The sequence below is a fragment of the Heterocephalus glaber genome, unplaced genomic scaffold (assembly GCF_053883595.1).
Source record: "Heterocephalus glaber isolate CG9 unplaced genomic scaffold, H.glaber_assembly_v1.0 deba00001523, whole genome shotgun sequence".
NCBI lineage: Eukaryota > Metazoa > Chordata > Mammalia > Rodentia > Bathyergidae > Heterocephalus > Heterocephalus glaber.
The window spans coordinates 31,230,153-31,245,964 of NW_028258327.1; the positions used below are offsets into that span (position 1 = coordinate 31,230,153).

The 15,812-nt window shown below is 40.8% G+C and overlaps 1 protein-coding gene across 1 annotated transcript in view; it reads left to right on the top strand.

Moving 5' to 3' along the window:
• Window positions 1–15,812, top strand: part of Igf2r (insulin like growth factor 2 receptor) — a 134,527-nt gene that overhangs the window by 27,590 nt on the left and 91,125 nt on the right. The window contains 3 exon segments of the mRNA NM_001310295.1: window positions 2,608–2,747; window positions 13,551–13,675; window positions 15,467–15,565. Coding sequence (NP_001297224.1) covers window positions 2,608–2,747; window positions 13,551–13,675; window positions 15,467–15,565 — 364 coding nt within the window.

Consider the following 15,812-nt stretch of genomic DNA (forward strand, 5'->3'; position numbering starts at 1 on the left):
GTCACACATACTCTTCACATTTGCCTTATTTAAATGTCACTTTGCAAAAACAGCAGTGGGTTTTTGGTTTTTAAGAAAAACATAGCATTTTAAATACTGTGTGGGTTTTTTTAGAGTTGATTCCTACCCACGGGCTCATTTTAAGTGATACCTTTATGTACCTCTGTCATTGCTTGGGAGTATAAAGTACTTTAATAATGCCACACTGAGGTTTTAAATTTGCTGTCTAGTAGCCCAGAAAAACTTAGTCATTGCTCCTATATAGGAGATTTTTTTTTTCCCTGTAATTAACCATTATTTCTTTTTGTTTTTCCTTTTCCTTTTGTTTTTTTGAGACAGGGTCTTGCTATGTAGCCCAGGCTGGCCTTGAACTCATTGTAATCCTGCCTCAGCCTCCTGAGTGGTGGGATTACAAGCTTGTGCCAGCATGCCTCGCTTGTAATTAAGCATAATTAATAATAAAGTTTTATTTCACAAATAAAAACACTAGCTTATTTGTGTGTGTGTGTGTGTGTGTGTGTGTGTGTGTGTGTGTGTGTGTGTGTGGTTTTACTGAGGATTGAAGTCGGGGCCTTTGCACTGTGCTATGCCCCCAGTGCTTTTTATTTTTTATTTTGAGACAGGGTCTCACTAAGTTGTCTAGATGAGACTTGGATTTTCTATCCTCTTGCTTCAGCCTCCCAGAGTGCTGGGGTTACAGGTGAGCACATCACTGTGCCTTGCTCTAGCTTAACTTTTTAAGGAAAGATAGAATTGAGTGGTCTTCCTTTGCTTAAAATATAAAATCAGAACTGCTTCCTGTGCTCTTTAGGGTCCCTACATGACTCGGTGACGAGGCGTTCAGGTCTCACCCCTTGCTGCTGCCCTCACCCATCTGACCTAGCCCCAGGACCTTACAGAGGCTAGTCTGCCTGCTTGGAATATTCTTCTGTCATATTCCCCAAACTCCCCTGCTTCTAATTGTCAGTCCAGTCTCAGGGCAGATACCATCTTAGAAACCTCTGCAGTAGCTGTTCTGCTAAAGCTGCCTGTTTGTTGGGGAAATTACCCTGTGCATTTGTTTTCTTATGTACTTTCCATCCTTCCTGCTGGAATATGCACTCCAAGCGGAGGCTGGGGCCTTTGGTCTGTCTGCTTCATTGCTGTACTGCCCTTCATCTCCGCCAGGAAGTACTCAAGAAATACTTGTGAAACAGACAAATACGGGTTAATGAAGAACAGAGGAAATAAGCCATTCTTGATAGTTTTCTTTGGCTTGGTAATACTTAGGTTATTTTCTTCTGAATGCCTGATTCCAGGACATAGTTAATCTGTTATCAGTGAAGAAGCTTAGTCCAGTAGTATCTGTTCTAAAGGCAATGTTACCCAAAGGCCAAGCACCTAACAACCTGTTTTTCAGGTTTGTAGCAAGTAAGTAGCTACAACTTGCTGGGGGATCTGGCTACCTGCTTCTTGAGTGCTGAGGTGTGTTTGAACTCTTGGCTTCTTGGCAGGTGGATCTGACTGTGCCCCAGATCTAGGTTTAGAGGGATTCGTGGTGCATTGCCTGCCAGTGGTCCCAGAAGGGCTGTTGTGGCTCAGTGGTCACCTAGTGGTTGTGTGCTGAGTCATTGCCCAATGCCCGGCATTGGGAGGCTGTGGCAGCTCAGGCAGTTTCTTCGAGAAATGTTTCCTCTTGTCAGAGGAGTATGGAATGGGCATTGCCCTTCCTCTGCAACTCGGCCGGGTCCTCAACCCACGGTAGACCTCTCCTGAGCAAGTCTGGTTTAACCTGTGTTCAGCAGTTCTGCCCAAAGTTAACCAGGTTTTTCTGTATTCTGCAAGGAACTTTTTAGTTGCCTCCCTCTTTACTCTTTCTACCCTTGCTGAGGAAATGCTTCCCATTTCACAGCAGCCTCCCAGGGAAGAGTAGCAGGCTGAGGATAACGGGACAGACTGTGGGCCACCTGTTTGTCCCAGATGTGTAGGCTGATTCTGTGTCTGCCCAGTAGAGGTTGAGCAGATGCCAGCACTGCTGTCTGGAGCAAGTTGGCCTGAAATAGAGGTCTTCTGATGGGAATCAGATTATTGGCTCCCTGTCACACTGCTTCCTTGTGTTGTTCAGATCCATCCTGGCTGTAGCCGTGAGAAGTAAAAACCTAGGGCTGGGGATGTAGCTCAGTGGCGCTGTGCCTGCCTGGCAGGCACAAGGTCCTGAGTTCGATTCCCTGTATGAGGAGGGGAGAGTAAAAAAACTAAAGAGTTAAAAACAATCCTTTAGCTTTTCAGCATTTTTTTTGAGGGGGATTGGAAAGGTTACTTTTTCATACTCAGTATGACTCTTGAGCAATTATTTATTCTCAGATTAATGGTAGGATTTTAGTATTTAGGGACTGTCAATTCCTAAGGTAGTTTCAGAGCAGATTTCACTGGAGCTTGGTGGTATTTAGTGGGTTCTGCCCTGGCTTCTTTTCAACTTCACATACTTGACTTCTTATTTTTGGCTAATGAAAGTATGTCTTATAGTTTGTGGTAATTTGAGCAAATGTGGTTTGAATGTAAAACCAGAGAGAAGTTCAATTATTGACAAATCAGTGACAGTGACAAGTTATTTGCCTTCTTTTCCAGATACACATGGGAAGCTGTTGATACCAAAAGTAACAGACTTTATAAAATCAGCGTTTGTGGAAATGTGGATGTCACCCACTGTGGGCCATCCAGTGCAGTCTGTATGCATGACCTGAAGAAAAACAGCTTTCAGTCAGTGGGTGAGTAGAACTATAGTTACACTACAGGATGGGCAACAGGATCCCATTTTTCCGAGAGTGACTTGATGGGTAGCTATTGGACATAGCTATGTACACAATTGCCTATGTTTATAATATATTATATTTTATAATTATTAAAGTGGTAATAATTGAAATCTCCAAACTGAGATAAAATTAGGTTACTTCCATCTTATGGATAGGAGGCAGATAATAATTAGTGAAGGATTGCAGAAAGCTGTTTTCTTTTTTCTTTCTTTTTTTTTGGTACTGGAGATTGAACTTAGGACCTTGCGCTTGCCAGATAGTCACTGTGCTGCTGAGCTACCTCCTGGCCCTATAGAAAGCTGTTTTCTACAAGGCATTCCCTGACCCAAGCTTTTCTGAAACCCCATCTTTACCCTCCACCTTGGTTTTTTTTACTGCCCAGCCCTCACTCTCTTGTGCCTTTCAGCTTTTCTTCTGTGGTGGTTTGACTTTCAGGCAGTGTGTTTTCCTGGTCAGAGATGGTTGCTGCCATTAAGTTTATATGAAAAATTAAACAGACTTGAGACTGGCATTCTCAGAGAAAAAAAAAATGCAATCCTTTCTTTCCTTGGGTTCATATCATTTCCCCATATGCACTTCTTCCTGGACAGGATCCCTTTTCCCTGAGGAGGAATGTGGGTCCAAGTGGATGGACAGCCCTGCCAGATCACCTGAGATGGGGGAAAGGTGGATGCCTCCAGGGAGAATGCAGGGCTCTGGCTTGGGCAGCATGGTGTCTGCAGTAATCTTTGGTCAAGGCAGTTTGAATGTCAGATTTGATATTAATGGCCAGTGGTGAAATAGAGACAGTGTGTGTGTGTCTGGGATGGCTGGCAGCCAGAAGAGGCTCCTACGTGGTGTATGGGTTTGGATGGGAAGCTTGCTGTGACAGCTGGGTTTGTCATTTTGAATAGAAATTCCTTCACATAGTTAAAAGGTTTCTTTAGGGAATCCCTGGGTTTGCAGATGGAGGCCCAACTCCTATTTGATTTTTTTGACTCTCGAAAAAGAGTCTAGGTAGACTGAGAACAGTGGTGAGGGATTTGAGGCCCAGGATGGAGATGTAGGAAAGCACAAGGTTGTTCAGACATGTTTTATTATTTGGTGGTATACTTAAACATCTTGCAGTTGAAATTGCTGAATTTTCTTATTGTGATCTTTTATTTTTATTTTTTAAATTTTATTTTATTGGTACATTTTAGGTATACAATATAATGACATTCATCATTGGAAATTTGCACCTTTACATAATCTCTCTTGGTTCTTATTTTCCCCCTTCCCCTGCCCTCCCTTCATCGCCTCCATCCCTCCCTATTTACAAAGTCTTTATTTCCATTTTTTCATTTTCTCATATTAATTCCATTTCCTTCTTTCCTTTCCCCTATGCCTCCCCTTTGCCCCTTTTCTTCCTGTTTCACACATCTATTATACCTTTTAGTCCTTATTTACACTTTTCAGTGTCTCACACTAGAGAAACTATTTGGTATTTACACATGTGTGTCCTATTTATTTCACTCGAGTATTGCCTCAGTGTGCATCCATTTAGCTATAAATGTCTCTAATTTCTCATGTTTTATGGCTGAGTAGTACTCCATTTTATTAAAAAAACCACACTTTTTTTCTCCAGTCTCCAGTTGATGGGCATTTGGGCTGTTTCCAAGTTTTAGCTATTACAAATTGTGCTGCTATGAACATGGGTGCACATATATCACTGTGGTTTGATTCTTTTAATTCTTTGGGGAAGATACCCAGCACTGGAACAGTGGGGTCAAATGGGACTTCTAGTCCTAGTTCTTTGAGGTGCTTGCACCAGTCTACACTCCCACCAGCAGTGGAGCAGGGTTCCTCTTTCCCCACAGCCCCGCCAGCATTTGTTACTGGTTGATTTCATGATAGCAGCCATTCTTTCTGAGGTAAGGTGGAATCTCAGCGTTGTTTTCATTTGCATCTCTTGAATGACCAGTGATGTTGAACATGTTTTCATGTTTATTTGGTATTTCTACTTCTTTGTGTGAGAAATGTCTGTTCATTTCAGATGCTTGTTTTTGGACTGGGTCTTTAAATTTGGAAAGTCTGATTTTTTTAAGTTCTTTATAGATTCTAGATAGTAGACCTTTGTCTGAGGAACAGCAGATGAAATTTTTTCCCCACATTGTAGGTTGTCTCTTCACTCTGTTGGTGGTTTCTCTTGCTGTGCAGAAGCTTTTTAGTAAGAAGAGATCCCACTTGTTGATTGTTCGTGCTAGTTCACATGCAACTGAGGTTTTGTTCATAAAATCTTTTCTTGCACCAATGTCTTCAAGAGTTCTACCTAACCTCTATTGCAGCTTGTTTAGCATTTCTGTTTTAATATTTAGATCTTCAATCCATTTTGATTTTAGTTTAGTGCATGGTGAGAGATGGAGGTCTAGTTTTAATCTTTGGCAAGTTGAAATCCAATTTTTCCAGCACTATTTATTAAGGAGGCTATCTTTCCTTTAGTGAGGGTGCTTGGCACCTTTGTCGAAGATGACATGGCTGAGTGTGTCTGGAGTTGTTTCTGCATCTTCTAATCTGTTCCATTGGTCCTCAGGTCTGTTTCCTTGCCAGTATCATGCTGTTTTTATCACAGTTGCTTTGTAGTATAGTTTCAAGTTGAGAGTTGTGATAACCCTGCCATGTCTCTGTTGCCTAGAGTTGCTCTTGCTATTCTAGGCCTCTTCTTGTTCCAAATGAGTTTTTGGATTGTTTTCTCAAGGTCCATGAAGTATGCTGCTGATATTTCAATTGGGATTGCATTGAATCTATATAGCAGTTTTAGAAGTATGGCCATTTTCACTGTGTTGATCCTGCCTACCCAGGAGCAGGGGATGACTTTCCATTTTCTGATATCATCTTCAATCTCTCTTTTCTGAGTGCTATAGTTTTCATAGAAGAGGTCTTTGATTTCTTTTGTTAGGTTGATTCCTAGGTATTTCAGTTTTTTTGGATGCTATTGTGACAGGAATTATTTGCCCTATTTCTGTCTCAGTGAGTCTGTTGTTCGTGTAGAGGAAAGTTACTGATTTTTGTGTATTGAGCTGGTATCCAGCTACTTGACTGAATTTGGTTATTAAGTCTAGAAGACTTTTGGTGAAGTTCTTGGGGTCTTCTACATAGAGTATCATGTCATCTGCAAATAATGACAATTTGTCTTCTTCATTTCCTATCTTTATTTTATTTCTTTCTCTTGTCCAATTGCCATGACTAATGTTTCCAAAACTATATTGAACAGTAGTCCTTGTCTTTTTCCTGATTTTAGTGTGAAGGATTTCAGTTTTGGACCATTCAGCATGAGATTGGCTGTGGTTTTTCATAGATGATTTTTATCAGATTGAGGTAGAGACCATCAATTCCAATTTTTTGTAGGGTTTTTATCATAAATGCATGTTGGATTTTGACAAATGCTTTTTCTGCATCTGTTGAGATGATCATATGGTTTTTGTCCTTGGCTCTATTGATATAGTGTATTACATTGATTGATTTGCATGTGTTGAACCATCCCTGCTTCCCTGGGATGAATTCCACTTCATCAGGGTGTATGATCTTCTTGATGATCTTCTGCATTCTGTTTGCCATTATCTTATTAAGGATTTTTGCATCTATGTTCATTAGTGAGATTGCCCTGTAGTTGTCTTTTTCAGTTGGGTCTTTCTCTACTTTGGGGATCAAGGTGATGCTTGCTTCTAGGAATGAATAGGGGAGTATTGCTTCCCTTTCAATTTCACTGAAGAGTTTAAACAGTAGTGGCAGTAGTTCCTCTCTAAATGTCTTGTAGAATTCAGCAGTGAAGCCATCAGGACCCGGGCTTTTTTAGGTATCTAGGAATCTGTACATTTCTGTGTTTTCTATCTTCCTGGTGTAGTAGGTATTGATGATCTCTGGATTTCTGCTGAGTCCATTGTAATTTCATCCTTTTCATTCTGAATTGCATGGATTGGGGCCTTTTCTTTGCTTTTTCTGATAAGGTTGACTCAGGGTTTGTCAATTTTGTTTATTCTTTCAAAGAACCAACTCTTGGCTTCATTGATTTTTTTCATATTCTTCTCTTAGTTTCCATTGCATTGATTTCTACTCTGATTTTTATAATTTCCTCCCTTGTATGAGTTTTGGGTTTGTCCTGCTTTTCTTTTCTAGAAGCTTGAGTGAGGTTCAGCATCAGGTTGTTTAATTGAGCTTGCTCTGTTTTCCTAATATGAGTATTCAGTGCTATGAATTTCCTTCTTAAGGCTTTCATTGTGTCTCATAGATTCTGATATGTTGTCTTGTCATTGGCATTTAATTGAAGGAACTGTCTGATTTCTTCTTTAATTTCCTCTGTGACCCATTTGGTTTTCAGAAGTGTGTCATTCAATTTCCTTGTGCTTATGAAATTTTTGTGGTTTCTTTTGCTGTTGATCTCCAACTTCATCACACTATGGTCTGATAATATACAGGGGATAACGTCAATTCCTTTGCAGTTACTTAAACATGTTCTGTGAGAGGGTATGTGGTCTATTTTGGAGAACAACCTGTGTGCAGCTGAAAAGAATGTGTATTCTGATTTTGTGGGGTGCAACACTCTGTAAACATCTGTTAAGTTTATTTGTTCAAGAGTTTGATTGAGTTCTAGTATTTCGTTGGGTATTTTTTGTCTAGTTGATCTATCTATTTGTGACAGTGGGAGTTGAGGTCCCCTACTACTATTGTATTAGTGCTTATATGATTTTTCATGTCCGTATTTGTTTTATATAGTTGGATGCACTAGCATTTGCTACATATATGACTCTTCCTGTTGGATTGTTCCCTTTAGAAGGATGTAGTGTCCTTGTTTGTCTCTCTTAATCAGTGTTGGTTTGAAATTCACTTGATCTGCAAAGAGGATAGCTACTCCTGCTTTTTTTGGTGTTCCTGTTGCATGGAGTATTGTTTTCCATCCTTTAACTTTCAGCCTATGAGTTTCTTTTTGAATTAAGTGTGTTTCTTGTTTCGGCATATTGTTGGATCTTGCTTTTTGACCCCTTCTGCCAGGCTACTTCTTTTGATTGGTGAGTTGAGACCATTAACATTGATGGTTATAACTGATACGTATTGACATCATTTTCATGACTTTCTCTTTTTGTTGGATTCTGCCTCTTTGTGTTTAATTTTTTGTTGTGCCCAGTGGATTCATTCATTTGGGCTTTCTGGGGGTGTGATCCTCATTGTCTTTTCCTAGGGTATTATCTAAAATTTTTTGGAGTGCTGGTTTGGTATTCATGAAGTTCCTAAGGTGCTCTTTGTCATGAAAATATCTTATTTCTCCATCAATTTTGAAAGAGAGTTTTGCAGGGTTCATCAGTCTGGGTTGGAGGCTGCTTTCCTTTAATGCTTGGGATGTCACTCCAAGCTCTTCTTGCCTTGAGAGTTTGCGTTGAGAAGTCTGCTGTGATTCTGATGGGCTTTTCTTTGTATGTGATTTGTTTCTTTTCTCTTAACTGCTTGTAGAACTTTGTTCTTCTTTTGGGTTTCTGGAATCTTAACAATTATTTGCCTATGTGTAGATTTTTTTTAATCAAGGCTAGTTGGAGTCCTACTTACCATCTTTTTTTTTTTGGTACCGTGGACTGAACTTGGTCCTTGTGCTTGCACAGCAGGCGGCAATACCACTGAGCTAAATCCCTGGTGTGGAGTCCTATATGTTTCACTTATCTATATGTCAAGTTCTTTTCCCCTGCTTGGGAAGTTTTCTGCCATTACTTCTGTGAGCAGTTTTTTTATGTCGTCTGCACTCTCTCCTGTTTCTTCATTGACTCCACTCAGTCTTATGTTATTCTTCTTTGCATTGTCTAGCAGCTGCTGGATTGATTTCTCATGGTCCCTTACAATTTTAAAGCAATTTTTCTTTTCGTGGTCATTAATTGCAATCTTATGTTCTATATCTGAAATTGTGTCCTCACATTGACTCATTCTGCTGTGTAGACTTTCAGTGGAGTTTTTAATCTCCTGGAAATCTGTTTGTATCTGTTTTATGGATTCCATTTGTTTCCTATGTTGAGATTCCATCATGTTCCTCAGCTCCTTTCTAGATTTCTTAGTTGTGTCTTACACTATGGGCACAATCTCTGCTTTTATCTGAGAAATTATTTCTGATTTCATTTTTTCCAGATCCACTTGTTGCCAGTTCAGGGAGTCCAGGTGTTTGAATATCAGTCTTCCATCTGGTTTCCCTTTGGGGTTGCTGTAGGTGATCTGGAAGTCTGTTTTTGAGGCTTGTTTGCATGTCTTCTCATTTTGTGGTGTGTGTGTGGGGGTGCTGCTCACCCCCCCCCGGGGGGCTCACCTCCTCTGTGCTGGGAGCAGTGCTATAGCGGCCCAGAATCCTCCTCCTCTGGGCTGGGAGAGGAGCTATGGAGGCCCAGAAACCTCTTCTGTGCTGGGAGAAGTGGCATTGCAACCTGGAAGCCTCCTCCTCTGTGCTGAGAGTGGTACTATGGTGGCCTGGATGCCTCCTCCTCTGCCTTGGGAGCTGTGGCATGGCGACCCGGAAGCCTCCCTCTCTGGGCTGGGAGTGGTGGCACAGTGACGCAGAAGCCTTTCTTATTGTGATCTTTTGACAATTCCAAGAGGCCACAGTGAATTTGTTAGTTAGTGTTACTCAGATATTCAGAAAGGGGAAAAAAAAAGTTTTCCACTTAATTTTATTATAATGCCTGAGTTTAATATTTTTTGGGTAATCTTGTAGTTTCTTGTGGCCTTGTATAGCATTAGGCAGATACTGATGCAGACATGTCACTACACTAGTAGGATGTTTGGGAGAGTGGCATGTCTTAACTGAGTTGGACCAAGTTCTGTAGGGTTTGAAAGCTAGAAAGGAGGGTTGAAGTTTTGTGGGAGGTTGTAGATCTGTTACAAATAATTTGAGATGGTAATCTTTGCTATGGCAACAGGGAGGGGAGTGATAGAAGGTGGTTTTAGCTGGTTCCAGAGGATTAAGAAAGGTTGGTCAAAGCGGGTGGTAGCCAGAGGAGTAAGTTGAGTTGCCAGGTAAGTTGGTGATGATACAAACTAGCACTTTCCAGATTCCATTTTATTCTTAGACACAATGAAGGAGATAATTTTCCTAGAGCTTCAAACTCTCCAGAGTGATGATGGATCCCTGGTGGTAATTGCTCCTTTTCTTCAACTCAAGAAAGCAAATTGTATAAATGACTTACAGGGTTAGCTCAGGGACAATTTTGAATCTAATTTTGCTAATTCATGTTTACAATAAAAATGATTAAATTTGTTGTGCACTTATGTGGTAGGTCTTATGTCGTTAGGTAAAATATTTCACTTAATTCATTGAACAGCCTTTTGAAGTAGGTGATTTCATTTCCCTTATCTTATAAATGAAGGTACAGGAAGCCTAAGAGATCAGTAGCTTGCTGGAGGGTGTGTGCTCTTGGCTCTGAGAGCTGATAGGCCACCTGGGTCTAGGTGCTTACTCTCCTTTGAGGGCACAGTTTCACATCAGACAGGTGTAGAACTAACATGAGAACAGGATGGAAGTTTGCATGTGGGGCTTTCAGAGGGCAGTAGAGAGAAACTAACTTAGGAACTTGCTAGAAAGCAAAAAACAAAAAAACCCAAAAAAACCAAAAAACCCCACCAAAACAACTTCAAAAACCAGAGCTCCCAGTAGACTAGAGGAACCTCAGAGCTAGTGTAAAAATAGGGTCCAAGATGGCACACATCTGTAATCCCAGCACTGTGGGAGGCTGAGGCAAGAGGACCGTAAGTTTTAGTGAGAACTTGTCTTGGGGCGGGGGGAAGGTGCTGAGGATGTAGCTTGGTGTGAAGACCCTGAGTGCATTCCTCAGTATCATCCTCCCCCCACAAAAATCCTAGCATCTTAGGGCTTCCGAGGTGGGGAATCTGTGACCAGCAGAGCTTTTTGAGGTACCATACCTCATTCCGGACACAATGTTCTCCTTCCAGGCTGGTTTTCCCACCTGCAGGAGGCCTGGCTCCTGGCTAGGTCACTGGGTGTGCTGAAGCCTTGCTCATGGGTGGGTCAGGTCCTGGCTCCACCCCTAGTCCCACCTCTTGGCCCCACTCCGGAAGTGATTGCTGTGGGCCGGGCTTCGAGGTGCTGTTTCTGGAGCCTCTGCTGTGGGGCCGAGGCAGAATTTCTGCACTCTTTTGCCTGAGCTGGGCAGGAAAAAGACTTTGGAAAAGATACTGGGTACTTCAGGGAGAGAAGGACAATTTCTGGGGACCTTTGCATGAGCGAGGCACCAGGAAGAACTGAAGTCCTGTGAGCCTAGTGCTATGGGGCAGAGCCCTGTGCAGAGCCCAGTCCTGTGCCCACTGGCCCTCCTCTCTCTCCTGCCCATCCCCGCCAAGGCCTCAGGCGAACATCTAGAATTGGACAGTTAGAACCCCAGTGCGTGATCCACTCATCATTAACCCCTAGATGAACCTTTGTCTCTTCTTCCTGTAAAAAATCACTTTTGTATAATTATTGAACCCCGTATCTCAAAAAAATCTAGAATCTTGACAACTGTTAACTGTTTCCTACTTCTCTCTTTTTCCACTGGATGTATTAGCCTACATCATGTGTTTAAAATTTTTTACTGTCTGATTAAAAAGATTAAAAAATGTGTGAGTGTGTAATTAACTTTATTTTTTTTAGTATATGTGCTGCCAAAGTGAGCACTGAGTGTGTAATTAACTTTATAAAAAGTGTGCCCTGCCATGTGTAGCTTTTTGAGACTTAAAGTGAGAACAGCAGTAGTATATTAATAAAAACCACCGGTATAGTTATCTTTCACCATGGTCTTCTCACTGCTGTAATATTTTATTATGTGTATTTTCTAAAGTTAATCTGCTCCTTGGTTCCTGGGCCTTAGGGTTGTTTTTTGTTTTTTTTTGCTATCATGGAAGCATTAGATGTTCTTTCACATGCCTGTTGTTGTAGCTGTGCATGTGAGTATAGTGTTCCCTGGTGTGTCAGATATCTGAGAATGGCATAACTAGGATGATAAAGTAAATAAATGTCCAATTTCATGACAGAATGTCCTCCTGACTTAAATAGTAGTTGTACCAATTTACACTTCCACTAGCAATATAGGAGGGCCCTGCACTATCTTACTTCCAACACTCAGTATTTAATTTCTGCCCCCGAAAAGCTGAAAATGGTATATTTGGAGTTTCTTGGACACCAAGAAATATTTTCAGACTTACTGATGTAGTATTTATGTTTGATCATGTCTCGTCCTTTTTATATTGGGTTACCCACTGGATGTGACCTATGTTTTCTCTCTGGAAGTTTTAGAACTTTCTTGTCTTTTGATATAAAAATTCACCAGTATGTGACTACATGTGGGTTTTTCCTTTTCTTTCCTCTTTAGTAGGTTGTGTGTTCTCTCAGTAATAGGCAATACATTATTTATTAGCTGTAATTACAAAAAAAATTGTCCTTAATTTGTGTCTGATTGTGTAGATGTTATTGGTATTCTAAAGTTTTTTCTTTTTTTTTTTTTTTGGTACTGGGGATTGAACTCAGGACCTTGCACTTGTGAGGCAGGTGGTGGCACCACTGAGTAAATCCCTGGCTCTAAAGTATTTTCTGCCAAGTTTTAAAGTTTGGTTTTTGGTGTCTGTACCTTTAATCCATTCACAGTTGAATTTTGTGTACAGTGATAGATAGGGATCCAGTTTTAATTTTTTTTCCATGTAAGTAACCATTTTGTTTCCAGTACTTTTTACTGTATTGAACAGTCTCTGGCTTTTGCTGGTCTGTCGTAATCAGGGTTTGATACACGTGTCTCTGCTTTTTCTTTTAGACTGTTGATCTCTATTTGAGTCTGTGAATTTATTCCTATGCCAACCTTTATCATACAGATTTTTCTCCCCAGTATTAAACCCAGAGAGTGTTGAGCTACATTCCAGCCCTTTTTATTTTTAATTTTGAGTCAGGGTTTCACTAAGTTGCCTCGAACTTTTTATTATGTAGCCCAGGTCTGGCCTCCTGCCTCAGCCTCCCAAGTGCTGGGATTACAGGTGTGGGCCACCACTCCTAGCTTAAATTTGTGATCTTCCTATCTTAACCTCCCAAATACTGTAGCTGAAAATGCAGGTGTGCACCACCATAGCCAGCCCTTACATTAATTTTTCTTTTTTGGTACCAGGGATCGAACTCGGGTCCTTGTGCTTGTGCGGCAGGCAGCAAAACCCCTGAGCTAAACCCCCAGCCCTACATTGATTTTTATATAGACTTTTAATTCTGGATCATTACAGTAATGTCCCGGATGGATACAGTCACCTTACTTGTGGGTCCTTCTGCAGAATTTTGGTTTTACAGCATGTGCAGTAAGATATTAAAAGTAGCTGAATTATATATTCTGATTTTGTTTTTGAAGATCACCTTGGTGCAAGATGGATTGGGAAAGGTGATAGTGAGGGACAAGACAAAGGTGGGGACCAATTAAGAAACTGTGGCCAGAGTACAAAGAGATAATAGCATGTTAGTGGAGTAGAGATGGAGAAATGTGGGTGGGTTGAGAATACAACTTTCCAAAGTTCTAAGTGTGATTCAGAAGAGAAAGATAGGCCTTAGTGTCATGTGTAAGGGCCTGAACAGCTATTGTGGTTAGGGATGATATTCCTGAGATGGAGAATTCTGAGGCAGGGACCATTTTGTAAGTTTGTGCTCTTTGAAGTAAGCTGTGATGCCACTTTCAATTTGCATACCTTTGGAGATAGATACATGGTTATGTATATTCTGTAGCTTGTTCATTCTCTTTCTCCTCCAAATAGGTGACTCTTTCTTCAGAAGTGCAACCAGATCACTTCTGGAATTCAACACGACCACGAACTGTCAGCAGCAAAACACAGAACATAAAATCCAGAGCAGCATCACATTCCTGTGTGGAAAAACCCTGGTGAGGCTACACATTCCTGTTGTGTTTATTTCTTGGTTAACGTCTGCGCCTTGGGCATTCTTGCTGTAGAAGTGATCTAGGAAGAATAAGTGACCCAAATTAAAACACAAGTAAATAAAAACTCCAACCAAATTGCCATCACCATCAAGACCCAGTAAATAAATCCCAACCTTATAATCACAGCTTTGAGGGAAACTTGAGGCATAGTTGAGAGCAATTAGTGTGTTAAAATTTGAAAGCACTGGGTAGTATTTATGTTGCAGGCATAACTTCTTTCTCAAACTTCTTCCCTTAGCCTTTCATTTTGATGGGTTTATGGTAATGTGTTCAGGGTTTTTATTAAAAATTTTGCGTGTGTGTGTGTGTGTGTGTGTGTGTGTGTGTGTGTGTGCGTGCGTATTTTGAGACAGGGTCCCACTGTGTAGCCCAGGCTGAGCCACTCTGCCTGGGCTTTTTAAAAACAGTGTTTTTTCCTTCCTCATTTTTGTTAAATTGGGGAGACTTGCATCTCTTTAGAGAAGGCCTGGCTAGTGGTCAATGGAGTTTCTAAGCTCTTTGGATATATTACCTGGTGTTAAGTAGGGAAATAATTGTGTAAAACGTGATGTTTGTTCTTACTGTGAGTATATGGTTTATAGCTTTATGGTCTTAATTCTTTGTATGCATGCATGCATGTATGTATGTGTGTATGTATTTATTTAAAGACAGGGTCTCAATTTGTAATTTGGGCTGGCCTTGAACTCACTATGTAGCCCAAGCTGGCCTTGAACTCTCAGTGATCCTTCTGCCTCAGCCTCCTGAGTGTTGGGATCACAGGTGTGCACCACCACACCCAGTTAATCTTTAGTTTTTAGAAAGAATTGTAGTAAATAATTGCTAGGTAGGAGTTGAGAAGCAACTGATACACAAATCCCATGATTGTTCTAGAATTAGAGTAAGAAACCAGGTGTTTAGAAAAGTGAAACTCACTGCTTCAAATGACTTTAAAATATTATTTAGAATTTGGTGCTGTGATTGTTGCATCTTGAGACCTATGTTTCATGTGAAGTCATTTGGAAAGGGGACTAATACTGTTAATTTTGGGTCAGACTATCCATGGCACTATCCATGGTTGTTCACATTGAGATCTTAAAAAAAGAAACTACTTGCCGCAGCATGAAACGTGAAGATTTTTGTTACAGAATAAGCTAGCTGCTATTTTACTTTAATTTCCCTTAAGAATTCTGTGCTCCCTAAGAAATTATGAACTCCTTGGATTTGTGCACGGGGCCATAGAGGTTAATTCCTGCTATATCCTGTGTCCCCAAAGCTTTGGTGTTTGGCCAGGCTGGAGTCGGTGACCCTGGTCATGGTCTGGCAGGAGACACAGCCTCACGGGTGGAAGCCTGGTGGCTGTAAGACTTGCTCAGGTGCAGATGGGCTCCTTGCAGGGGCCTCCGCACAGGAAGATGAGGTCACACTTTCTGGCTTTAATTTTGTTAGCATTTGGTGCAGAGAACATTTGGAGTTTGAAAGTAGACGATTCCAAGGATTACTTCCTGTGAGATCATTGTATTTGCATAGCTGGGGCAGTAGAGCAGTTTTGGACTAGTTACTCAAATTCCAACCGGATTTCAGGGAGCATTTGTCTCCAAGATTTTGGGTTTGAGAACATCTTGCTGACCTCATTTAACTAAAGTGGTTCTGTTCCCCTGCTCTTGCTGCTCCTTTATTTTCAGTAACCTTTACTATGTCCTAACTTTAAAAGAAACTTTATGATATTTGGCATGGTAACTTTTTTTTTTTAAACAGGGAACTCCTGAATTTGTAACCGCCACAGAGTGTGTACATTATTTTGAGTGGAGAACGACTGCAGCCTGCAAGAAGGACATATTTAAAGCAAATAAAGAGGTAACAAAGGACTTTATATGATTATGACATCTACTCCAGGCACCTTTAAGATTTGAAATACTGGTTTCAGTTTTGTGGGATGAAAATCATTTTTAGTTTACAAGCTCCACTTGATGAACAGAGATTCCATGTTAAAATTTATCTTGGGCAGTTCTTATTTTTACGACAGGACATTTAAAATATCACAGGACGTGATTTTTGGTCTGGATTGGAAATAGAATGGCTTGCCCATATATGGTAACTTAGT